Raw genomic sequence first — 27,783 nt, forward strand, 5'->3', positions numbered from 1 at the left:
GACTTATTGTACTTTAAAAGTGTGATCTTACATAAAATGCACACATTTACTTGTATTTAGTTTTAAACATATTGTATGGCTCTCATGGAATTACATTTTAAAATATGTGGCGTTTATGGCTCTCTCAGCCAAAAAGGTTCCTGACCCCTGCCTTAAACCTTGGAGTTGCCTTTGCCACTGTGACTTGCTTTTGTACCCCAGATCATACACCAGTAAGGGGTGCGCTTTGTACCTCATGTTATTCTGGAGTCTTGAAGCCACTCTTTGTGTTGCTTGGCCCCTTTATCAGTGCGTTGAGTTCTTTCCTGCTAACTTTTCTGCTTCGTTTTCTCTTCATTGTGCCTTATGATGCTGATGCCATTTTTGGTGCCAGTTTGCCTCTCGAGATGCCATCAAAGGTTCATCTAACTGTTGCTGGTGCCCTCTTTTGGAGCCTTGGGGTGCTCTTCCCACAATAGCTTTCTTCTTTGCTCTTTTGATGATGCCTTGGATAACTCCTGCCAATGGTGTCCAGATGAATCTGACTTGTTTGGTATAGCATCATATGGTGATTCAAAGAAATGGAGGAGAAAGTATAGAGTGATGGGCAGTGAGATTTTAATTAAGGTGAATGATTACTGCTTATTTACTGAGACTGGATGTATATATACATATATGTATATATTTTAATGTTTGTGTCTTTTTTATTATTTTATGTATGCTTGTTTTATGATTATGTATGTTTTTTGTGAATGTAGAAATGGTGATAGATGGTCAAGAATTAGTTTAAATAAATAAATAAATTTGGATATCCCGTTGCCCATTTTGAGAGCCTTTGGCTGTTTATGCCTTTTTTTGTGCCGCTTTGCCACAGTTTAAATCCCTTGAAATTTTTTTCTTGCCACAATTCTGGCCCCCAAAATAGGCTGCAATGCGTCCTCCATTGATTCTAATGGGAAACAAATGAACTAATAAAATGATAAACAAATATTTTTTCATGTTTTAAAACTAATGAAAAAAGTTGGAGCCCAGCAAATAAATGAATCAAAACAATTTTTTTTTCTTCTGTACATCTCTACTGTAAGGGTCTCTTTTATAGACACAAGGAGCAACCATTGCAGCAGCACATGAGGATGCTGTGGCAGAGATGGTTTATTCCTCTTCTTGTCTAGCTGTATAGCCTTTTTACAAGGCCACACCATAATAAGGATCCCATTAAGTTACAGAAATGGGACAGAAACAAAGCAAAGCTATCTCTAACATTTTTATGGAGTATTTGTGTGAGTGTGCTTGAGGAAAAAAAATGGAATAAAAAATAAAAATTCTTTTAACAGCACAATAATAGTTAAAAGTAATATACACAAAGTAGAGGCATGGAAATACAATTCTATTCTTATCTAGCTCTCTGAAAGAAGGAAATATGTTTGTGATAAAATGTTAACAGGATTTATCATATTTAAAAGACTAAAGCCAAATAAAAAAACTATATGGTTATAGTAAAGAAGATGTGAGGGCAATGGAATGTTTAGGCTTGTCACTGCCTGCAGCAGTCAGAGTACATAGTCCAAAATCTTTCAGTAAGCTAGAAAAACAATTTCTCTGATTTTCAGCTACTAGATTTTAAATTGATACTGTCACATAGACTTGAATACTGGAAAGTGTTCTTTTTAGAATCATATTATTGCCCCTATATAGGTCCCTGGTGAGGCCTCAGAATACTGTATACAATTCTGGAGACCATACCTTCAAAAGGATGGAGTCTGTCCAGAGTGTGGCTACTAAAATGGTCAGTGGTCTTCGTTCTAAAGCATATGGCGATAGACTTAAAGATCTAAACATGTATACCTTAGAGCAGAGCTTTCCAAACTTTTCATGTTGGTGACACACTTTTTAGACAAACATAATTTCGGGACACAGTAATTAGTCTACAAGCAAACCGGAGGTTAAAGGTTAAATGAACGAAATGTATTTCGACAATTTATGAATGTTTCCTTAAATATATACATAATAAAATGTTTCACAACACAACATATCTTGTGAAAACCTTTTGTTTATATTAAAAATATATAATATTCCAAGATTAATGTTATTGTTATAATTTATGAGTAACAATAATAAAACAAAGTTATTGTGTTATTCAATTTACTTCTTTAATGAGATATATGATCTTGATGGGATGAACACAGCTTTTGAATATTTGGTGTTAATAAAAAAGTCCAAAGGGTCTTCTGCATAATTTTAAAAAGCTGGCCAGTTTCACACTATAAAATTATTTGATAGCCTCATTCAACTAATTCTATATGGCTATGAGAGTGAAATCTGGAATTTATAGGAAGGGACAGAATGTCAATATAAATCCTGCACCTCCAGTTCTGTAACTCTGTGCATCCACTGAAATTCCCCCAAACAATGGAGCTTGGATGTTTCCCTTACAGCTCATCATACTAAAAGATATTTTCAAATGCTGGTGTCACCTCACAGTAACAGCAGCACAAACACCTTCCACTGCCAGGCACATTGTGAACTAAAATAAAACCTCGCAAAAAAGACACTCAAAATCTATACTGCAATCCCATTGTAACATAACAGTAATAACACCAAGGACTCAAACAATAACCCTACCTGTGAAAAAGCATGGGTAAATATTACACTGGGTCCTAGAATACCAATACACCACCTACTGAGGAAACAAAACAAACTCGATTGCTATAGATCCCTATGCTAGCAGAATCTCTCATCATGGTCACACACACAGAGCAGAGACAGACCCTCACCAAATACAGAATACAAAATAAAGGAGCACAAATTAGACAAAAACTGAAATGGAAACTCCAAGAAGCCAGACTCTGTGTATTAACAATGGAAAAACAGAACCACCATTCCTAATAAAACAAACAAAATCAAGAAACATAAAGCATCAGTTATAACAGTAAAACCATACTAATAAAAGAATATTTTAAAACTACTGATAAATAGAATTTCTATTAATTAAAATCATATACATTTTTTACAATTTCCCAGAGGTTATCCTCTCTCACACAGACTCACATGTCCATTCTCTCTCACACATACACTGTCACATACATACACATTCATGCTCTTATACCCACCATAACCTCTCGCTCTCACAGACACTGACACACTCTCAGGCTCTAAGACACTCTCTCCCCCTCCGCACACACCCCACACGCAAACTCTTACTCCCCTGGATTTTCTCATACACACTCTCTCTGGCTCCCTCACATACAAACACACACACCCAGGCAAGTTCCCAATCATTCTCACACAAACACACACACCCAGGCAAATCTGCTTGATATATTGCCCCCCAAAACTCCTTGATAATGAGATCTCCACCCTGATTGAATTTCTCATTACTAACATCAATACAAAAAAACCTTCCATTATACTTGGAGACTTCAACCTCCATACCAATAACTCACCTAGATCCCAAAACTATCAAACACTACTTGACATGCTTTCCAGCCTCAATATGAATCAAATTATAAACAACCCCTCTCACAAAGCCGGTAACACCCTAGATCTGATTTTCACCAACCATTACTTTCGTAATCCCACAACATCTACCAAACCCATTCCTTGGTCTGATCACTTTCTCATTAAATGCAGTGCTCAATCACAAACAATAAATCTGAATACAACACGCCACTTTCTTTCAAATACAGACCCCCATTCCAACTAAACTCCCTCAAACAAGAATTGGGAAAACAACTCTCAAATTTATCCAATATAAATAATGCTACCCAGTCCTGGTTTCATCTTACAAAACAAACTGCAAATAACATAAATCCAGAGAAAACAAAAATTATAAAACATAACAGAGCAAAAACCAATCCCTGGTTTAACTCTGAACTTTCGAATTTGAAATCTAACCTCAGAAAGTTGGAAAAAGAATGGCGCAAATCCAAATGCCAAATAACCATTCAAAGATATCGCTCAAAACTTGCTGAATACAAGAAAGCAATCCTAAACGCCAAACATGATTACTATAGTCTAAAGATCAAAAACGCCACAAATAAATCAAATTCCCTCTTCAATATAGTAAAGAATCTAATAGAAAGCAGCAACATTGACAAACCAACCTCCAATAAAAATAATCTGAGTCAAGACCTTGCTAAGTTCTTTAAAAACAAAATCGACAAAATCACAGAATCCTTTAACAACACTCCCTCTTTTAATGTTCCTCACAATAATTCAACATCATCTACCTGGTCGAAATTTGATCCAATTTCCAGCATTGAACTAGAAAAGATGCTTCAAAAAATCAACCCAGCTCGACATGAGCTTGATACTATTCCTACCCGTATACTAAAGGAAATATCACATATTATTTCCCCTACACTAGCTGCAATTATTAACAAGTCACTCGAAGAAGGCACTCTCCCATCCAACCTGAAAACTGCAACTATCACTCCTATCCCAAAGAAAAAGAACCAAGATCCCAATGATCTGAATAACTATCGTCCAATCTCCAACCTTCCTTTACTTGCCAAACTGATTGAGAAAACTGCTCTGTTTCAACTAAATGAACATCTTGAAATAAACAACATACTGCACCCTACTCAACATGGCTTCAGAAAGAACCGCAGCACCGAAACCCTTCTTTTAAATTTAACTAACAAATTAATAAGAGGATTTGATAACAAACTGAATCACCTATTAATTCTGCTTGATCTATCTGCTGCCTTCGATACAGTAGATCATAATTTACTATTAACAAGCCTTGCCAACATAGGACTTGCTGGCAATACCCTTAATTGGTTCACATCATTTCTAAAAGACAGGTACTTCAAAGTCACATTTAATAACATCTCATCTGATCCCTACCCCCTTGATACTGGAGTGCCGCAAGGATCTGCCCTATTCGCCATCCTCTTTAATATTTATCTTCTACCACTCTGCCACTTCATCTCTAATCTAGGCATCACCTTCTTTCTCTATGCCGACGATATTCAACTACTAATTCCTATAACATCTACCATCGAAGAAGCTATATGCCTCACAGTAAATTACCTCAAATCAATCAAAATTTTTCTCAACCAACTAAAACTATGCTTAAACATGAACAAAACTGAATGGATCCTAATAAAAAGAAACTTCTCATTTCTATCTTCCCAAATACCCTACATTCAAATTGATAACTCCAACATTCAAATGAAAAATCCAATAAAGGATCTTGGCATCTGGATAGATTATGATCTGAGCTTTAAGAATTGCATAGCTATAAAAACAAGAGAAGGCTTTCATAAACTCCAGATCCTCAAACCTCTACTGTACCCGAACGACTTCAGAACAATTCTTCAAACCCTCATTTTCTCAAGCCTAGATTATTGCAACTCAATTTTCTTAGGACTACCTAAATCTACCCTAGAATCATTACAATTACTGCAGAATGCTGCTGCACGAGTGCTCACTGGCAAAAAGAAGTTTGATCACATCTCTCCAACCCTAAAAAACCTTCATTGGCTACCAATTTCACAAAGAATTAAATACAAGTCCTTAACCATTCTACATAACGAAATTTACAAAGACAACAATTCCTCTCTGGATAACATGATTGCAATTCACAAATCACCCCGCTCTTCAAGATCTTCTAACAAATTACAACTAATCATTCCCCCACTGTCTTCTGCGAAATTATCCGCTACAAGACATAGAGCCTTCTCGATAGCTGGACCGATAGAATGGAACTCCATCCCTGGATATCTAAGCTCTATCAGAGATTCCAAAACCTTCAAAAAAGAACTAAAAACATGGTTGTTTAGACAATCATTCACAGACTGATATGATTTATATCAATCTTAATCTTGAACCCTAATGCTCCTCTAATAAGTAATCTTCTAAACCAAGTCTTAAATTGTCTCCTGCTAACATGTTATACTCTGCTTTTTGCCGAGATGTTTTATTTCTTTCCTGTTCTGCGTTATAACTTATAATCTGTTCATTGTATGATGTTGTTACCTTGTAAACCGGGGTGAAGGCACTCTGCTATACTTCGGTATAAAAAAAGAATATAAATAAATAAATAAATAAATAAATTAGAAGCTTTTTATACAAAGAAAACACTTTAAAAATACTTTTGTGAGTGTAATGGAGGAAATACAGTAGCTTGCAATAGTATTTAACCCCCTAAAAATGTCCATCAGATTTTTTGTGGATTACATAATGTTACATAGATTGTTGCAGACAGTATGCACTAAAAGTAAATTTTTAAACACACAATTCATTATTCAGTATTGGCTTCTATCTAGTCACCCTCCCATGCAGCCCAGTTGTATGGCTAACTGGTGCACCGCCACTCTAGTCTCAGCCACTGAACACTGTAGCTCCTTCAAAGTGGAAAAAAAAACAAAACACAACAGCCCCACACACTCATTCTCCCCCCTCCCAGCACATGTCTGGCCTCCACACACTCATTCTCCCCCTCCCCCCAAGCACATCCAGCCCCCACACACTCATCTCTTCCACCCCCCCCCCCCAGCACATGTCTGGCCCCCACACTCATGTACCTCTTCTTTTTGATTGTTGCCAGTTAAGTGCTTCACTCCCTTCAGCGTTCAAGCCTGCCATGCTGCATAAAACCTTCCATGATCACCAGACACTGTTGCTTGCAGTCAGTACCTGTCTGCCCATGTGCTCCTGTGGCCAGGCCTCATTGGCAGCACCAGCTAATCACAGGGACAGTTGGGCTCAAGTCCCACCCACCAAGACCAAAAGAAACCCCAATTGACAGTAAAAAACACCCAATAATAAGAAACCTGTGAACTGAAAAAAAAAAAAAAGTGCATCGCTAGGAAAAAAAGCCCAAACTCGCAGGAAATAAGCAAGATTGGCATCACTGCTTAGAGCACAGCTGAAAAATAATCATATATTGGCACTCAGTGCAAAAGAATAAAAAGCCTCCCTTTCGCTGCTGGACTACTTTCTGCATCATAATTGTTGATTTGTTATCAACTATTCCCTGGAAAAAGCAAGTGTGGTAAATGGTGTTTTCTATAGCTGTGCTGCCTGGTACATTTTCCGGGATGGTGGAGCTTAACTAAGCTGACAGAGCTTTGCTCTGTGTGAGGCTGTGCGTCCTTTCCTGCATGGTGCCGTCTTCTCCTCGGTTTGTTCCCAAAGTGTATCTGCGAAGTGTAAAGTGGATACTGACCGGGGAGGTGGGTGGGTCAGCATAGCTAATTCATCCTGCTATCTACGGAAAACACCGTTTATAGTAAGCAAACTTGCTTCCCCCCCCCCCCCCCCCCCCCCCCCCCCCGCAGATAAGCAGGCTGAATTAGCATTGCTGTCTGGGAGTCCCCAGCTGAAAGATGGGAGCGCAGCATGAAGAAGTCCTTGCAGAGACCTGGACAGTTTCAAAAAAGGCCTATTCTGATGGGCTACACTCAACCTGGTCCACGGCAGTGGACAGTCTTTCTATGTGGTCCCTGATTGGAGTATGGATCTTCCCATCACTGCATCCACAACGGTTTGCTGCTCTAGGCAGTAATGAGCAGTGAATGTATGCAGGGAGGACCAAGTAGCTGCCTTGCATATGTCCTGGATTGGGACTTTGCGTAAATGGGCTACTGATGCTGCCATCGCTTTGATTTGATGTGCTTTTTGTAAACTGGCTAGAGTCTTTGATCTTTTAGTGCAACAATATTGAATGCATTGCGAAGTTCATGTTGAGAGGGTTTTCTTGGAAACCAGCAGACATGGAGCATTTGGGTTGAAGGAAATGAATAGTTGTGAGGCTCTGGTTTTGGATTGCTTTCTCCATTTATAGTACGTCAAGCCTCGCTTGCAGTCCAGCGTATGTAGCTACTTCTCCCCTTCATTTTGTGTGGCTTCAGGAAGAAGGTTGGCAGGGTGATTATTTAGTTTATGTGAAAAATGGAGACCATCTTGAGCAAGAAGGAAGGATGGGTCTATAAGGTCATCTTGTCATGAGGAAATTCCAGGTACGGCGAGTAGTGAACCAGAGCCTGTAGCTCACTGACTCTTCTTGCAGAGGTCAGGGCAACTAAGAATAGTACCTTCCAGGAGAGATATCTCGGGTGAGTAGACTCCAGGGGTTCAAAGGGAAGAAGCTTGAGCTGCTCTAGAATGAGATTCAGATCCCATGGGACTGGTGGCTTGTGCATCGGTGGTCGGAGACGTAGAATGCCCTTCATGAAGTGAGAGACTAGGGGATGGTTGGATATCGGTAGACCATGGTGGGGGTGATGTTAAGCTATAATCATACTAACATGAACCCTCACCGAAGCTGCTGCCAGTCCCGCCTGAAGTAGGGAATGGAGATACTCCAAACATCATTCCAGGGAGCAAGAGAAGGGGGTCTATGCCCTTGGCATCACACCAAGCTGTGTATCTCAGCCATTTCCCTTGATAGTTGCACCTGGTGGAGAACTTCCGGGATGATATCAGTACAGCCTGGACTCCTGATGGCAGGTGCAGTTGATTCAATACTGCCCTTTCAATCTTGATGCCATGAGGTGCAGAGAGGAGTGTAATGGGTGAAGCAGGGTGCCTCTGCCTTGTGACAGCAGAGCTGCAATGTGGCCCAGTAGAATGGGTGGTTTGGTGGAGAGACGCACAAGATAGGCATACCACGGTTGTCTGGGCCACACAATGAGGTGGGCAATGTCCACTATACATTTCTTCATGGTTCCCAAAATGAGTGGTATCGAGGAGAAGTAGAGAAGTCCACCTGTCCATGATATGAGGAACACATCTGGCGCCAGACATTTCTGGCTCAGGTACACTGAACAGAACACTTGAACCTTCCTATTGTCCTCCATCGTGAAGAGATCTACTTGTGGGAGGCCCCAGATTCGGAAAAGGGACTCCGCTACATCTTGGCGAAGCTCCCACTCGTGCGTTTGGAAGATCCTTCTTAACTTGTCCGCTGTGGAGTTCTCCATCCCAGGTATGTAGGTCGCCTGCAGGATGATTGAGCACACCTCCGCTCACTCTAGGATGCACACTATTTCCCTGCACAACATCCAGGAACCTGATCCTCCTTCCTTGTTTATGTAGAATATCGTGATCTGATTGTCTGTGTGGACCATTACGACTCTCCCATGCAGGAACCCTTCGAACATACATACTGTGTTGCCTATTGCTCGGAGTTCCAGAAAGTTTATCTGCTGAACCTTCTCCCAGCGGGGCAGACGAGAGACCAAAGGGAAGAACTTTGTATTGGTAGTGCCGACTGTTGACCTGAAAGCACAGGTACCGCCAGGAAGAATGGTTCTTAGGGATATGTGAGTAAGCATTCTTGAGGTCCAGCAAGCACATCCAATTGTTGGGTTGAAGGGAAGGATGGACTTGAGATACATCATCTTGAATTTCTCTTTCTCGAGAAACTTGATGAGGGCTTTGAGGTCCAAGATGGAGCACAGCCCTCCCAAGTTTTTGGGAATGAGGAAGTATTGGGAGTAGAATCCCTGATCCAGCTGCGACTTGGGAATCCATCAGATTGAACGCTGTTCCAGCAGCGTAGAGACCTCCTCTTGTAAACAGCGGAGGTTCCCCAAGGTGGACACTTGGTGGGGAAGAGTGGGTGTGCTCTTTAAATGTAGGGAATAGCCCTCCTTGACAATGGAGAGGACCCAATGGTCGGAGGTGATAGCTTTCCAAGAGTTGTAGAAATGGGAGATTCTCCCCCCTATTTGTTGCAGCAAAAGTGGCCCTGGTTTCTCTAAAAATCCTGCTGGGGCTTTGTGTTGTTGTTAGTCAGCGGCAGGTGGTGTTGTCTTTGGCTCCTTTGTTGACTTTGGGCCTGCTGTTGCTGGGGCAGCTGAGGTCTCGCCAGGGCAGTACACCGAATATGGTCGATAAGGACACCTCTGGAAGTAGGCTTTCCTGTAAGCTGGAAAGTATTTCTTCGATGCTGATTGTTCTGCTGGGGATGCTAGGGACAGAACTGCAATGTTCTGCTCCTTCAACTACGCCTATTTGGGGATAAGCTGTCATGGAGCTTATCCCCAAATAGGTTGTCCAGGAGCAAGGGAGGTCTGCCAACTTTTCATGAACATCTTCACAATGGTGCTAGCCCTGAGCCATGGCATCTTGTGGGTGGCGATGCCTCCTGTCGTGGTACAAGCCGATGCCTTGAAGGCCTCGTAGATTGTACGTAATGTATGAATCAGACCTTCCTCCATATCATGGAACTGTTGTGGCAGGGCCTCTTGTTGCAGAGTGCTGGCAACGAAGGTCTTGAGGGACTGCAGGCACTCAAGAATTATTGGGTAATATAAAATTGATGCTGTTGGATCTTAGCATTTAGCATCCCTGCCTGGAATGCACATCTTCCAAAGTCATCCAAGTATTTTGAGTCATGCCCTGGAGGGGTATTGAAATGGAGGCGTGATTTTTTTGGCCCTCTTCATAGTCTACTCTGTACTGTGCTGTAGAAAGGAGATTGCCTCATCCAGATCTTGAGGTCTGTCTTCCGAGAGGTCGCCAACCCCGAGAACGAAAACTCCCTTGCCTTTGTCATGACTACATCCAGAAAAGCAAGTGAGATCAAGGCTGTTGGTTCGGCTGGTGTTTCAAATATCTTTAGGCTTCCTAAGACTTCTGCATGGGGGTCTGGTACCTTCCATGTCTCGATGTTCAATATGGCGCTGACCTTCTCCACAAACTTGGAATATGACAGATCTTCTGAAGGGGAGGCCGGCTCCGGCTGCCCTTCTGGAGGGTCCAATGGGTACCCCATCGAAGAACCCGGGGAAGTGGGTGGAGAGGGAAAATGCCTTGGAGCTGGACCGCTGGATCGATGGTCCGGGCTGACGTCCTCCTGCGGAGGCAAAGGCAGACCACATTGCAGGGAGTTCTCCCTTGGAAGAAGGTGAGACATGGCACTGCCTTGGTCCTCCACTGAGGAGAGGAACTGGGACAGGATCTTCGAGATTTGGGACATCGCTTGGGAGGCTAATGTCCCATGCCCCTCTCCCAGTGGCATCCTAGGGGGCACTGCCACCAGAAGGATGTCTGAATCAGGGCCCCGGGGCCAGACCTGCACATGGTCTGTTGAAGCAGATGGCTTGTATGTTTTCGGAGAGGCTGTTGCAGGTGCAGTGCCAATTTTTTGTGCCTGGAGACTGACAGGTCCGAGTAAACTTGGTCTGATGAGTGAGAGGAGCTCATAGACCGTAAAACTGACAACTGCTCCTCATTGGAGAACACAAAATTCAAGTCAGAGAGGATGGCTCCTTGTGGCTCTGCTGATGGAGCTGAATACTTGGAAGATGTATCTCAGTGCTGCGTTGGCGTATCTTGCATCGAGCTCTGTCGTGCCTGATTGATGTTCTAGCTGATGCGTCATGTCGCGTCAAGTTCGTCAGCTTACTGCACCGATGCGCCGAAGCATTTGCACCGACTCGTCTTTGTGCTTCGGTTTCAAAGCATGAGTGGCATATCCTTTATGCGCATGGTTTTTGGTGCCAGGCGACGTATCAGGGTAGCGCGATGCATCAGACAAGTGTGTTGATGGTTCTACACCGGATGACACCAGGCACGATGGCAGATGCGTTGTTGTGAATCCCAATGCTTTCTGTGTTGATTGAGAGCACTGTGAGGCAGGTTTTTTACTCCTTGGGCCTTGCCGCTGTTCCAGGTGTCCCACGGAGGAGGCTCTTTTCAATTTCTTGGGGCGGTCCAGCCGGGTCCCTGGGGAGGAGTGGGCCGACAGGCATTTGGAGCTGGGGGCATAGGACCCCGATGTTCCCTTTTTGAGCCTGCCAATCTTGGCAGCACATTGCCGCAGAACCCGGGGAGACATGTGGCCGTAGTCCTGACACTTGGACTGGTCGTGGTCCGGGCCGAGGCTCAGATAGCAGTAATTGTGCCCTTCCATTGCCGACATTATTTTGCAACACTGGCAAAACTTGAATCCCATGGCCACGGAGGCATAATCGGAAGTGAAAGGGTCAACTTCTCGGGGAAAAACCTCCCACAATCTCTGAGGAGAGAGTGAGCTCCGCGTACAGACTGCAGCGCGGAAGAATATGACTGAGGAGAAGATGGCGCCGAGTGGGAAAGGACGCACAGCCTCACACAGAGCAAAGCTCTGTCAGCCGTCCAGGAAGATGTCCCAGACAGCATGGCTAATTCAGCCTGCTTATCTGTGGGAAAATGCACTATAGATGGATAGGTATTCAAAGAGCCACTGAGTGCTTAAGTTCACTTATTCATTTTAACTAACTAACCCCAGGATTCATCATTCATGAAAAAAAAGGGGTGGGGGGCGATAGTGTGCAGTTGACTGCATCGTGGCAGTGCATTTTCGCCTGCTGCGGTTGTGGCCATGCTGCACACTATTGCCCCCATAGCGCCCCTGCAAAAGGTGTAGTTTCCAGTGCTACTGCCGGCGATAATGCCCGCAGTGCAACTGGAACCAAAATATTTTAAGCCCTGCCCTCATTTAAATGTTATCATTGCGATGTGATAACGGCCCATCACGTTTTGATAAATTATTAGAAAGGGAATGGTGAATAAAACGGAAAATGTCATAATGCCTCTGTAGCGCTCCATGGTGAGACCGCACCTTGAATACTGTGTACAATTCTGGTCTCCGCATCTCAAAAAAGATATAATTACGATGGAGAAGGTACAGAGAAGGGGCGACCAAAATGATAAGGGGAATGGAACAGCTCCCCTATGAGGAAAGACTAAAGAGGTTAGGACTTTTCAGCTTGGAGAAGAGACGGCTGAGGGGGGATATGATAGAAGTGTTTAAAAACATGAGAGGTCTAGAATGGGTAGATGTGAATCGGTTATTTACTCTTTCGGATAATAGAAAGACTAGGGGGCACTCCATGAAGTTAGCATGGGGCACATTTAAAACTAATCAGAGAAAGTTCTTTTTTACTCAACACACAATTAAACTCTGGAATTTGTTGCCAGAGGATGTGGTTACTGCAGTTAGTATAGCTGTGTTTAAAAAAGGATTGGATACGTTCTTGGAGGAGAAGTCCCTTACCTGCTATTAATTAAGTTGACTTAGAAAATAACCGCTGCCATTACTAGCAACGGTAACATGGAATAGACTTAGTTTTTGGGAACTTGCCAGGTTCTTATGGCCTGGATTGGCCACTGTTGGAAACAGGATGCTCGGCTTGATGGACCCTTGGTCTGACCCAGTATGGCATGTTCTTATGTTCTTACCCTGTAATTTTGGATATTCAGCCACAGCTAACTGGCTAAAGATGTGGCTGAATATCTGGTTAAATCTAATTATACAAAACTTGTGCAGGAACATTTAATGTAGCCATTTGTGCAGTTGCACTTAAACGGCAAAGTTTAGCTATTTACCATTGAATTTAATACTAACCAACAAAATTTAAAAACACTACCCTGTTCACTTCCCATACCAAACCCTGTTTTGTCTGGCTAAATCTGTGCGCATAGTGATTTTGTATGGATAGATTTTAGATAGGATGATGAGATGAGGTCGGATGATGGGATAGTTTTACCCATTAGATGTACAGTATATGGTTAAAAAACTGATTTTAACCACATAAATCTTTTTGCTATTAACCCCAAAAAGAACTAAAGTAGAACAGTTAATTCTGACTGGCAGAATAGGAAACTGTTAGTGTTGGCTAATTCAGCCATTGACATTAAGAGTCTCTTTACATGTATCAACCCTCATTCCCTGGTCTTCTGCTTTTTTTATAGGGTTACGAGGGACTGGTGGAAGGGGGAGAGAACATTAAGCAGGCAAACTGGCTCAGTGTGTCCAACATAATCCAACTGGTAAGGTTAAGAATGTTTCATTTCTTTTTCATGTTATGTCTTCTCGTTCTGAAACATTTTTTTGTCTTATTTTAATTGCTGGATTTTATTACTGCAGGGTCCTCTCAGAAGTATATGCAGTGTAAGTTGTTAAAATAAATGTTTTTGTCCTTGTAAGTCATTCCTATTAGCATGAATGGGACTATTTGTCCATTTATTTCATTGGTCATCCAACTACTTTCTGACAAGTGACTTGTAAATATAGACTTTGACTGTGAAAACTTCTATAAAAGCTAGCAATTTCTCCAAATTTTCATAAATCTGGGTATTGTGGAGAGCATTCTGGAACAACCTGTATAATTACTCTGCACATACCCTCTGACAGGCCATTGCAATAAGGTGAGTTCAGATGAATGCACAGTTTTACTCACACATTTTATGGGCGTATACCTTACTGCCAATGCAGGGAAGTAGTTTTATGCCCCCAAAATGTTTGTTCAAAAATGCAGGTCCTATATAGTGCCATCCCATGCAAATGAAGATATTAAGCAGTACTCACCTATGCAGAGAGGTGCGCTTGGCTTAATTCAGGTTTTCTTAGCATTAGAAACTTAACTCCTGGTTAGAGATGGCGTTAGGTTTCTCAAGGACAAACAGGATGGCAGTCCTCACACATGGGGGCTCCATCATCTAATGGAGCCTGGCATGAAACTTTGATATCAAATATTCTAGAGCTTTCAGTAAGGTTTACTGAGCAAGTGCAGCTATAGTCACCTCCCTGTCCCCTAGCAGAGCCCCTCAGTCTTTCTTTTCCATGGAGCTGTGTGGTCAGTGTGATAGGTAGTGAGGGTGTGAGTCCTTTGTGCTGTAGCATAGTTGATACAGCCTCATAGGCGAACCTATGAGGCCTATACCAGCAACTGGCGAATGTGGCCTGTAGCGGGATAGTCTGGAGCTTCACCTATACCAGTTGCCTTCCTCGCAGTTTGAGTCCTTGGATTCTGGCGGCCGATAGGACTTAGATGGGACCCTAGGGTGTTGAAGAGCGTCAGAATACAAAGGCACACTAGAGTCATGGCAGGCAGCAGACTAATGAAGCTGGAGACAAACCAAGATTGGGGCAGGCGGCTAACATGGATGGTCAATCCAGACAAGAGGTCAGATTCAGGTGGCAGGCAATTGTGGTCAGGTCCAGGGAAGAAGTTGAGATCTGGAGAGTCAGATCAAGGGTTGATGAAGACATACAGAAGACACTGGACAAGATGGACAGGACAAGGCTAGACAACGAAAGGCTAGAGAGGGCGAAGCTGGAGAGGCAAGGTTGGATGAGGCAAGGCTGGAGAGACAATGAATCAGGAACACTGTGGCAATGTACACTGCTACTAGACAGGAGATCTATTGCTGAGGCAATGACAAGAAGCATGTTGACAGCATCACCGGGCGCTGCAGTGCCTTTCCTCCCAAAGGCCCTTTAAACATAGGTGAGTACTGCGCGCACATGCCTAATGGAAAGGCCCAGAGGAGTTGGGAGATGGCAGGGTCCAGCCACAGTGTCAATATGCAAGCCACACAAAGTGGCCCTGGTCACAGGAGGCAGTGTCCTGGCCATGGAGGAGCTGGTGCTGCATCGGGGGGTGAGTGAGGTGGCTTGCAGGGCTATCTCATGAGCTGCTAACTGTGACAGCCTTGGTATCAGCTTTGCTTTATCCCTCATAGCTACTGCTGTGGCAAGTCTAGAGCTGCAGCAGCTGTTTTTTCTAAGAAAGCCTTTATGTTTTCTTTTATACCTTACAGTATTTATTTTGGTTTTCTCCCTTTTCAAGCCAGCCCCATGTTGGGCCTAGTGAACTATGCAGCCTGGCAGAGATTGTTCTTTTCTCCTTAATAAATAATCTTGCATCTGCAACTTATTTGTGTTGTCCTTTCCTTTAATTTGTCTGTTTTATACCTTTGTCAGGTGTCTTATGGGACTAGCAGTATGCAAACCGTGAGGTCTGAATAGGTGTCTGGCCTGGGTACTTGTCTGAGTTCTCATCCACGCAAGATTTCCAGGAAGTTTCGTCTGACCACTGGGCATCGACAGAGGCTCGGACAGTGAAGGAGTCCAGGATCGGAGAGTTGCCATGAGGAAGAGAGCTCACCCTTCTCAAACTCTTGGAAACTAGTCTTCATGGGCCAAGTTAATATTCACCTCTATTACCTAGGATGACATAGCGTGCCCTTCTGCTTGTCAGCTTGCTCTAGCAGTGCAGTCTCCTTGGGAGAGAGGGTGAGCATGAGCCTGGGTATTCAGCTTTGTTGCTGCACCTTTGGTGCCATGCGTCTAATTGGTGGCCCGTGCACTCTGTATCAGAGCACCAAAGGTCAGAAGCTAGATACAGTGAAGCACTATGGAACCTATTGAGTGTTGTGGATGCTGTCTAATGCCTTTGAACACCATGTATGCCATGGATGCCATTGAGCGCCATGGATGCCATTGAGTGCCATAGATGCCATGAAGCACCGCAGAAGCCCTCGATGCTGTCAAGGGCCATGGACGCCCTTGAGCCATCAAGCACTATGGATATTGTAGACCATTATGGATGCTATCGAGCACCGTAGAGGCCATCGGGCACCATGAGCAATGTTGAGTGGCATAAGTACCATGGATGCGCTTGACATGGAGCACCATGGATGCCATCAAGCACCTTGGGTGCCGTCGAGCACCGTGGATACCCTAGATGCCATCAAGCACCATGGATGCAATAGTGCACCATGGACGCATTAGAGTGCTGTCGAAGCCATCGAGCGCCATCCAGCACTGGGGGACTGTGGATGCCCTCGACATTGTGGAGCACCATCAAGCACCGCAGAAGCCCTCAATGCCGTTAAGCTCCATGAGCACCATCAAGTGTCATGAGCACTATGGTCGCTGTAGAGCACCATGTATGCTGTTGAGTGAAGCGGGTGGTGTTGATACCATTAAATGCTATGGGCACCATATGTACTGTTGAGTGCCATGGATGCCATCGAGCACCTTGGCCTCCATCAGGGGCCATGGGTACCATCAGGCACCGTGAGCTTTTGGGGCGATGAGAGTGCCATTGACATCGTTGAGCACCTTGAATGCTGCTGACTCCATGAGATGTCATCGAGAGAGTGGAGCACTGCAAGCGCAATTGTCACCAGCGGGAGTTGTCTAGACACCACCAACACTGTTGGCACCATGAGTGCCTGGAAGCCATGGACAGTGTTGTCTACATCTATGCCATTCATGTTGTGGTGGATGCCTGGAATGCTGTAGATGCCCTGGGTACTTTTACCACCAGTGCTGTCATGGGCCATCGACAAATGGCACCATGGGCTCCATCTAATGGTCTCGTGTCTGGCACCATAGGGTGAAATGTAGCACAGTTGGGAATGGTGCCACCGGACACTTCTCAATGGTTAGCTTTTGTGCAGTGCACTGCTGCCAGTACCGGCAACTTTGCGGCTGGTTCAGGCTGTGGCATAGAGCTATGCCCCCGGGCACTGCAATATCGAGTGCATATGCACCACCGTTGGCCCAATGGAGCACCATTACAAGGGTGCAAGGCACTGCAGTTGCAGGGTGGAAATTAGGTGCAGAGGCGCAACTGTTTCTCTGTGCCCTCTAATGTGTGTTTATTCTTGGAACTTATCATAGGTTTGCTCATCGCAATTGCCGGTGTGTTGGGATGTAGTTGTCAAGAATGTGATCCTATTCACCACACGTTTGGGGTGGATACTGGGGTGGTAATGTTTGGATACTTCTCCCCCATGTGGAAGGTAAAGGCCTTTAAGGGTTTCCTCCTATATTGGTTTATACTCTGGATCCCCTTCATGGAGAAGCTTCCAGGGTGCATTCCATTGCAGGTTTATTGCTCTGGCTGGGGTCTCGTTGTGCATGAAACAGTATAACTCCTTGCATGTACCCTAGAGGAAGCTGAGGGGGCGGGGGGGGGGGGGGAGCAGCAGGGGTTGACTGGATTGCTTTCACTGGTGTCCGAATGTCTGATTGCTATGGTGACCTTAGTATCCAAATAGGTTGCCACCAGCGACTGGTTATGTTGCCAATGGAATCTCATAGGTCAGCAATTGTGCTCCACTTTTGTATGCAGAGTGGGGGTTTCTGGGATCAGGACCAATCTTGTTATTGTTGTGCTCTCCCTCTCCCTTGGGGATGAGAGATTTGTCTATTGTTTTTTGAGAAGTAATCTTAGTAGTTTTTCTCTTGCTGCCTTGATTTTCTGCTCTGGGAAAGGGTTGTTTTCACTCCGCATTCTCTGAGTGGCAGCCACTCTGTTCCTTGCTGGATCCGAGAGCCCATTGGGCAGGATCACTCACTCCACTCATCTCCACTGCACTAATGTGCAGTGGAGATGCATTGTGACTGGCAAAAGCTATGCTGGACTTAGGTCCTACTCAGTGTAAGGGATTCCCTCTCTTGGGAATCAGCTTCCCAACAATAGATAAGGATTTCTCTTGCATGGGGGAAGTACCTCTTCTGATACCTGCTGGGCACAACATGTATGTTTCACTTTGTGACTGCTTTCCTAATCAGTGTCACATTTGGGTGGTATTCTTCCTCTGAGAGGAAGCTTCCATCCACTCTGCAACCTGAATGGCATGTGTACCTTCGGATAACTCACCATATACATGGCTGCATGTATCAGGGGATAGAGGCCTCATACCCTTGTTGCATTCACCTCAGGGTTGTCATTTCCTCTTTCACCCTGTCTGTGGGAGTGTTCGTAGGCTGACAAGGCATTCCTTGTCCCTGCAAATGTTGTTTTCATTTCATGTGCAATGAGGTTATTAGATGGAAGAATGCGTTATCTTGGGTAATAGGATTTTGATACTTATTCTAGTTAGTGAGCAGTTTGTTCTGCTAATCAGACTGAACCCGATCTGGTACTCTTGGGGTTCACAGATTGGTGAAACAGTCCTGTTTCTACAGGGGCTGACTCTTCCCACATATTCCTGTTTTCGTCTTTCAGCAGAGAAGTTTCCAGAGATTTCTTCCTCGGGATGTTCTTACCCTTCCCTTAGAATACGTTGCTTCTGTCTACTAAGAGGAGATAGGCCCTATGGACTGAATCAGCATCTGTGGGATAAGCAGGGGTTAGTATAGTTGGCATGTTGCCCACCTTTGTTTTCTGCAGCCTGGAGGCTATTTCTTTATCCTGCTGCCCTGGGGTCTGCCTCCTTATATTCTTTGCTTCTTCTGAGTTTTAGTCGAAATGTCAAGGGAAAAGAAAAGGTGTATATTGAAGTATCTTACGATATAACTTCAAGGAAAGATACACCATCCATTCCCTGTCATTGGTTTTTGGGTTTGCTTAGCCAAGGTGTTTCTCTTTTTTGCCTGGATTTATCCTGCTGGGTGGAAGTATATGCCTGTCATGGAAGTGCCGAGACTGGACAAGCTTCAGTCGCAGCTCCCCATTCATGCTCAGGGCCTTGGCATGGTGCTTCCATTGAAGGGGTGGCCTTTTCATGCCTTGGCTCTCTTGTATCCACCCCATCTGACCTGGGATGTCAGATCTTTTCTTGTAATCATTCGGCAGGTGGGCTCTTTCATAGACCCTGATTCCTTTGCCACTTCTTCTAAATAATTGCTTGGGTTCTATGCCTGTTGTTCCTAGCAGCCAAACATCAGGTGTAACTATGCAAATACAGTATCTTGTTCCTCTTCAGATGGTAGTGAACAGCAGCCTTCGTTTTGCAAGACTTTCTAGCCCCAGATTGTCTTTAGGTTGTCTTGTGACAAGAAAACCTGTGCAGTCTTAGTCCAAGAGCTATTTCTCTTGGTTGGAAATTTATTTATTTATGTAGAAGTATTTATAGCCCGCACCCTCCAAGCAATTCAAGCTGGGGTACATCTTTACAAATATAATAAAATTACAACAACAAAATTGAAACAGAACAGGTTGATCATAGGACAACAGCAGTGAGGCACAAATAAAACTGCGCTGCAGGAATTTAACCTTGATGATGGCAAGTATCCATAGGTGAAGGTGTTTAATCAGGAGTCTCAAATGCCTGCTTGAAGAAGAAGGTTTTTAGGGCTCTCTTGAGCATATTGGGGTCTGAAATTCCACGTAATGAAACAGGCAAGGAGTTCCAAAGGAGGAGGCCAGCTGTAGAAAAAGCACAAATGCACATTTTAGTGAGTTGGGTAAGTTTAGGAGAGGGAACATTAAGAAGGTTTTGACTGGTGAACTGAAGAGTATGGGTCAGAGTGTGATTTTTTAATGTAGATGAGATCCATAGTGATTTAATGTTGTTTAACAGATTATGGATTGTAGTTGCTATTTTATATTGTACTTGCCAGGGTATTGGCAGCCAGTTGAGAGAGAACCGAACAGGGGTAATGTGATTATGTAACTTGGTATCTATGGGGACATGTGCAGCGGCGTTCTGGATGATTTGTAAGGATCTTAAAACATAAACCAGGAATCCAGTGTACAGGGAATTACAATAATCTAAACTGGAAAAAATTATTGATTGAATGACGATTCGGAAATTCTTAGGGTCAAGGAATGGGCGGAGGTGGCATAGCATGCAAAGCTTAGCGAAGAAAGCTTGAACTATAGATTAATATTAAGTTTGTGCCCTTTCCTGTACCCAGGAGGACCTAGGTCTTGTCAGGGTTAGCTGTATGGGAAATCTGACTGTATTACGTTTTGTGTGGCAAAGTAGACTTCTCACCCTGAGTTCATTCCTGCCTTAGGTGCCTATGTTGGGGTTTTTGTCTCTGTCTGTCCTGTGGATCTCTTTGAGGTGTATAACCCAACTCTTTTCCTTCCTAGAGTGTACGCTTCCAACTTAGTAGCATGTCTGCTAATGCTAGGCTACTACACTGGAAGCCTATGGCAGATGCGCCAGGTCCGGATCGTGGTAGGACACTACCGCAATCCGGGAGAAGAAATACAGAAATATAAGGTACTGGGGAGGGAGCGGGATAGGAAGGAAAGGGTTGGGATGTCTGGGGTGAAGGGGGGAGGGAAGGAGGCTTGGATACCAGATGCTAGCATTTAAAAAATGGGAAGTGGGAGCAGGGGGAGGGGGCAGTAAATTGCAAGGACTCACAACCGCAATATTTTTTTATATCCTGAAAATGGAATGGTTTGATGAGAGGGCGGCAAGTTTGTCCCCACAGGGCTTTTGGAGTTCGGGTGGGAGAGAGGCAGGTAAAGGTTTGGGCCTGCATACCCACGATTTGTTTTATTTTTTTTTTCTACTGAACTCCTACTAATCCGGCTATATTCTTTTAAATATAACTGGTTAAGTGTAAAGTTATCTGGCCACACAAGGCTGGATAACTTTTGACCTGCTCCCAGTTTTGCAAAGTCCTCTTGCAGCTTCTCAAAATCTTCTTGTGATTTAACAACTTTGAATAATTTTGTGTCAAATGTTGGCAAATTTGATCTCCTCACTAATTGTTCTCATTTCCAGGTCGTCTAAAATATATATAAAAAAAAAATGGTCCCAGAAAATATTCCTGGGACACTCTACTATTCACTTTTTTCCATTGGGAAAATTTACCATTTAGTCCTACTCCTCTGTTTTCTATCTTTTAACCAGTTGGCAATCTATAATAGAACACTGCCCCCTAGCCATGACTTTTGAATTTCCTAAAAAGTCATGAGGGATTTTGTCAAATGCTTTCTGGAAATCCTGATACACTATATCAACTGACTCACCTTTATGCACATGTTTGTTACACTCTCAAAAAAATGTAGAAGATTGGTGAGGATAGGGAAATACCTAAAGTACATGAATGTAATATGCTTTGAAGTGCCAAAAAAAAGTGGAATATAAATCTAAATAAATAAATATGGTGGTTTTGTCCTATTAAAATATGCCTATCTATATGTTCAATAATTTTGTTCTTTATGATAGTTTTTACCATTTTGCTTGATACAGACAACAGACTCGCTGGTCCGTAGTTTCCGGGATCACCCCTTGATCTCTTTTTAAAAATTGGCATTACATTGCAGTCGTCCATTCTTCAGGTACCTTAGACTATTTTCATGATAGTTTACAAATTACTAATAGATACGCAATTTCATTTTTCAGTTCTTTGATACTCTGGGATGTATACCATCTGGTCCAGGTGATTTGCAACTCTTTAGTTTGTCAGTTTGCTCTAGTTTATCTTCCAGGTTCACTGAGATTTGTTTCAGTTCTGCTGAATCATCACCTTTGAATATCATTTCTGTTATGGGTATCTCTCCTATAAGTTCCTCAATGAAGACTGAAGTAAAGAATTAATTTAGTCTCTCTGCTATGGCTTTGCCATCCCTATATGCCTTTTTAATTCTTAATTATCTAATGGTCCAGTTGACTCCCTTGCAGGATCTTTACTTCAAATGTACCTAAAAAAGTTTTTATTATGAGTTTTTGTTACCACGGCAAGCTTCTTTTTAAATTCTCTCTTTGCCTTCCTTATCAGTGTTCTGTATCTAACTTGCCAGTAATTATGCTGTTTCCTGTTTTCTTTTTCAGATCCCTTTTCCATTTCCTAAAAGATGTTCCTTTAGTTATTATAGTCTCTCTCATCTCAACTTTTAACCATGTTGTTAGTTGTTTAGCCTTCCTTTCACCTTTTCTAATATAAGGAATACATCTGGTCTGGGCTTTCAAGATGGTATTTTTAAACATCACCCATGCCTGATGTAAACTCTTAACCTTTGCTGCTGCTCTTTTCAGTTTTTTTCTAACCATTTTCCTCATTTTATCATAGTTACCTTTTTGAAAGTTAAATGCTGTTGCAGTAGATTTCTTTAGTGTCCTCCCTTCAGTTATTAAGTCAAATGTGATCATGTTGTGATCACTAATGCCAAGTGGCTCCAACACTGTTACCTCTCTTACCAAATCCTGTGATCCACTAAGGACTAGGTCTAAAATAGTTTCCATTCTTGTTGGTTCTTTTACCAACTGTTCCATGAAGCATTCATTTATTTCATCAAGGAACTTTATCTCTCTAGCTTGTCCCGATGTGACATTCACCTAGTCAGTAGTGAGGTAATTGAAATCACACATTATTACTGTGCTGCTGATTTTGTTAGCTTCCCTGATTTCTTTTCATTGTCTGTCTGTTCATTCTGGCCAAGTGGACGGTAATACATCCCGACTGCTGTTTTATTCTCCTTTTCACCTTGTTGAAACTCAAAAGATACTGGGAAACTATGATTGTTACAGCACCGTTTTGGCTGAGACAGATTTAGTTAGGAGTAATCGTGGATGCTAATTTGTTCTTTACATGAAATCTGTGATTAATTCCGGATTCTTTAATGTACGCATGTTGTGTGGTCTTAAATCATTGTTAGGTGAACCTGAATTCCAATCTGTCGTATAGGCATGCATTTTGCCGCTGCTCATTTACTGTAACTCTGTGTATATCGGCCTGCCACAGTATGCTTTATAAACATTGCAAGTACCACAGAATGCTATGGCCCATTTGATATTCGGCCATTCTTTCCAGGAACACATCTCTCAGGTTCTTGCAGATTTACACTGATTTCTAGTTAACTGGTTGGTCAAATACAAAACGGCCTTATTAGTACCCAAGCTTCTGGGCCTAGACGCTATCTTGGGCAAACGCCATGTTATGGACTTACAACCCCCCACCTTTTCTGTGGTCCTTTCAGAGAGGTCTTTAGATGTGCCCTTAGTCCGTGTTGTATACTTGGGTGAAACTCGTGAACAGGCTGCATCAGTTGTCTGGAATACTTTTCCCGAGAATCTTAATCTCATATCATGCACTAAAACATTTAAATCCCTGCTGAAGACATATTTCTTTCAGCAGACCTTTTGAGTGTAGTGATGACATTCTGATCATTGGTTTATTTTTTCTGTTTTATTTTATTGTCATGATTTCATATTTTGAATGTAAACTTATTCTAAGTCACCTAGAGCCTGGCATCATGTGACTAATAAATACTTAAAATAAATTCATAGTACCTACTCCTGTGGGAGATGTCCATCAGGGATCCTATCAGGCTGGGGAATTCCCCAAATCTCATCACTCAAGATCTAGGGCTGTTGCTTCATCCCAACATCTTGTCCCTGGCCCTCACAATCTGGATGTTGAGAGGGTATCTCTACAACCCCTGAAGCTTTCTAAGGATGTGTATTATATTCTGGCTTCCAGAAAGAGGCACTTAAAGGGGCACTTAGAGAAGTTAAGGCCATCGCGGAAAGATTAAATGATTTCTTTGCTTCGGTGTTTACTGAAGAGGATGTTGGGGAGGTACCCATAATGGAGAAGGTTTTCATGGGTAATGATTCAGATGGACTGAATCAAATCACGGTGAGTCTAGAAGATGTGGTAGGCCTGATTGACAAACTGAAGAGTAGTAAATCACCTGGACCGGATGGTATACACCCCAGAATTCTGAAGGAACTAAAAAATGAAATTTCAGACCTATTAGTAAAAATTTGTAACCTATCATTAAAATCATCCATTGTACCTGAAGACTGGAGGATAGCAAATGTAACCCCAATATTTAAAAAGGGCTCCAGGGGCGATCCGGGAAACTAGCCTGACTTCAGTGCCAGGAAAAATAGTGGAAAGTGTTCTAAACATCAAAATTACAGAACATATAGAAAGACATGGTTTAATGGAACAAAGTCAGCATGGCTTTACCCAGGGCAAGTCTTGCCTCACAAATCTGCTTCACTTTTTTGAAGGAGTTAATAAACACGTGGATAAAGGTGAACTGGTAGATGTAATATACTTGGATTTTCAGAAGGCGTTTGACAAAGTTCCTCATGAGAGGCTTCTAGGAAAAGTAAAAAGTCATGGGATAGGTGGCGATGTCCTTTCGTTGATTGCAAACTGGCTAAAAGACAGGAAACAGAGAGTAGGATTAAATGGACAATTTTCTCAGTGGAAGGGAGTGGACAGTGGAGTGCCTCAGGGATCTGTATTGGGACCCTTACTTTTCAATATATTTATAAATGATCTGGAAAGAAATACGACGAGTGAGATAATCAAATTTGCAGTTGACACAAAATTGTTCAGAGTAGTTAAATCACAAGCAGATTGTGATAAATTGCAGGAAGACCTTGTGAGACTGGAAAATTGGGCATCCAAATGGCAGATGAAATTTAATGTGGATAAGTGCAAGGTGATGCATATAGGGAAAAATAACCCATGCTATAATTACACAATGTTGGGTTCCATATTAGGTGCTACAACCCAAGAAAGAGATCTAGGCATCATAGTGGATAATACATTGAAATCGTCGGTTCAGTGTGCTGCGGCAGTCAAAAAAGCAAACAGAATGTTGGGAATTATTAGAAAGGGAATGGTGAATAAAACAGAAAATGTCCTAATGCCTCTGTATCGCTCCATGGCGAGACCGCACCTTGAATACCGTGTACAATTCTGGTCGCCGCATCTCAAAAAAGATATAATTGCGATGGAGAAGGTACAGAGAAGGGCTACCAAAATGATAAGGGGAATGGAACAGCTCCCCTATGAGGAAAGACTAAAGAGGTTAGAACTTTTCAGCTTGGAGAAGAGACAGCTGATGGGGGACATGATAGAGATGTTTAAAATTATGAGAGGTCTAGAACGGGTAGATGTGAATCGGTTATTTACTCTTTCGGATAATAGAAAGACTAGGGGGCACTCCATGAGGTTAGCATGGGGCAAATTTAAACTAATTGGAGAAAGTTCTTTTTTACTCAACGTACAATTAAACTCTGGAATTTGTTGCCAGAGCATGTGGTTAGTGCAGTTAGTACAGCAGTGTTTAAAAAAGGATTGGATAAGTTCTTGGAGGAGAAGTCCATTACCTGCTATTAAGTTCACTTAGAGAATAGCCACTGCCATTAGCAATGGTAACATGGAATAGACTAGTTTTTGGGTACTTGCCAGGTTCTTATGGCCTGGATTGGCCACTGTTGGAAACAGGATGCTGGGCTTGATGGACCCTTGGTCTGACCCAGTATGGCATTTTCTTATGTTCTTATGTTCTCCATGAGGAATCTGGCATAGCTGGGCAGGCCAGGTAAAGTTATTTCCCCAGCAGGGGCAGCTCAGGGGCTCCACAGCAGGGCAGGGTCTTCTGCCTGACTGGCCACCTCCCCCATGAATTAAGCCCACAGGTTTTGGTGACTGGTAAGACTTAGCTAGCAGAGTACCTGGAGCAGGGGTTCAGGCAGAAGATGAAACAGGCTTTGGTCAGGGTTGGTAGAGTTTGAGGAGATAAACACAGGCATTGGTCAGGGCTGGCAGAGTACAGGCAATGTTGAAGATCAGACCAGGTGAAGTACCAGAAGTCAAACCAAAGGTAGAGGAAGCAAGGCAATCAGGAGCAGTAAGGGCACGGCTTGGAACACACTGGCAAGAATCAGGTAAACAAGGGAAAAATTGGAATGGGTACAAAGCAGGATACACACCAACAGGATAGGCCACCGGGAGGCCTAAACAGGGGAAAGGCAAAGGAGGGAGCAGACAAGACTAGATAGGCCTCTGGAAGTCCTAGACAAGACAGGCAACAGACAAGGAGGATCACTGGGAGGTCCAGACAGGAAGGAACAAGGCATGGTACACTCACACAAGAAGGGCTACTGGGAGACTCACAGGGAGGGCCATTTGGAGATACAGAGAATAGTAGGGTCACTGGGAGACCCATGGGAACAGGAAAACAAACAAGTGAAAAGGGACAAGACAGGTCCAGACAAGAAGGCCTAAACAAGCTACACTGGGAACTAGGCAAGGCAATAAGGCTTCTAAGGCTACACAGAAACAAGGCAAGGCAAGAAGGCCACACAGGAAACAAGGTTAAATACTAGACTGGCCAAAGCAAGGAACTAAGGTGACTTGATGATGAGTCACTGTTCAAACTGCGAGGTAGATTTTTACAGGGTCGGCCTTGCTGCGTTATGCAGCCTTCAAAGCAGAAGTTAAAGTAGGATTGAATTTGGCCCACTGAGGACGCCTGCTGGCAGGGTGTCCGCCTAGCAGCCAGTTTTATGACAGAAGTCCTATAGGTCAGTGTGTCAATGGAGGTTTGCTTTTTGGTGTGAGGAAAAAAAGGTTCTAGAACCTTCCTCCTGCTGCTCACAAAATCTGCTTGATTACTTTCTACATCTGTTGGAGTCAGGTGTTAACATCAACTCAGAGTTAATGCAATTGTTGCTCACTATCACCATGTAGATGATAGAACCATCTCTGTACAGCCTTTAGTCATCTGATTCAAGCAGGGCTTGCTTCAAGAGAAGCCTCCCATCAGACTTCTCGCTGTGTTATAGGATCTCATTGCGGTATTGACTTAACTGATGAGTGCTCCCTTTGAGTCTGTAGACCTTTATGAGCTGAAGTACCTGACCTGGAAGGTCACTTTTTGGTGGCATTCATAGAGTTGGTGAGCTTTAGGCCCTAGTGACTTATCCAGCTTATATAAAATGTTTTCACAATAGGATTGTTCTGTGTATGTAACCTACCATGCTGCCTAAGGTAGTATCTGTTATTGTTTGTAAGGTTTTGGGTGGACCCTTGGACACTGTGGCAGATGACTATGCCCACGGGGGGGAACATAAGAACATAAGAAATTGCCATGCTGGGTCAGACCAAGGGTCCATCAAGCCCAGCATCCTGTTTCCAACAGAGGCCAAACCAGGCCACAAGAACCTGGCAATTACCCAAACACCTAGAAGATCCCATGCTACTGATGCAATTAATAGCAGTGACTATTCCCTAAGTAAACTTGATTAATAGCAGTTAATGGACTTCTCTTCCAAGAACTTATCCAAACCTTTTTTGAACCCAGCTACACTAACTGCACTAACCACATCCTCTGGCAACAAATTCCAGAGATTTATTGTGCGTTGAGTGAAAAAGAATTTTCTCCGATTAGTCTTAAATGTGCTACTTGCTAACTTCATGGAATGCCCCCTAGTCCTTCTATTATTCGAAAGTGTAAATAACCGAGTCACATCTACTCGTTCAAGACCTCTCATGTGAGGGGCCACAGGTCAGGCTCAGCTTTAGGACACACAACACAGAATTATCTTTTATTAAACAGAGTTGAGAAG

The 27,783-nt window shown here is 43.2% G+C and overlaps 1 protein-coding gene across 4 annotated transcripts in view; it reads left to right on the top strand.

Moving 5' to 3' along the window:
* Positions 1–27,783, top strand: part of PFKL (phosphofructokinase, liver type) — a 236,743-nt gene that overhangs the window by 24,377 nt on the left and 184,583 nt on the right. For all 4 annotated transcript variants that reach the window (XM_029606470.1, XM_029606472.1, XM_029606471.1 and 1 more), the window contains one exon: positions 13,672–13,749. In XM_029606470.1, the coding sequence (XP_029462330.1) occupies positions 13,672–13,749 (78 nt within the window). Of the gene's footprint in view, positions 1–13,671; positions 13,750–27,783 lie in introns of those variants that run through there.

The sequence above is a fragment of the Rhinatrema bivittatum genome, chromosome 6, assembly GCF_901001135.1.
Source record: "Rhinatrema bivittatum chromosome 6, aRhiBiv1.1, whole genome shotgun sequence".
In the NCBI taxonomy this organism is placed as follows: Eukaryota; Metazoa; Chordata; class Amphibia; order Gymnophiona; family Rhinatrematidae; genus Rhinatrema; species Rhinatrema bivittatum.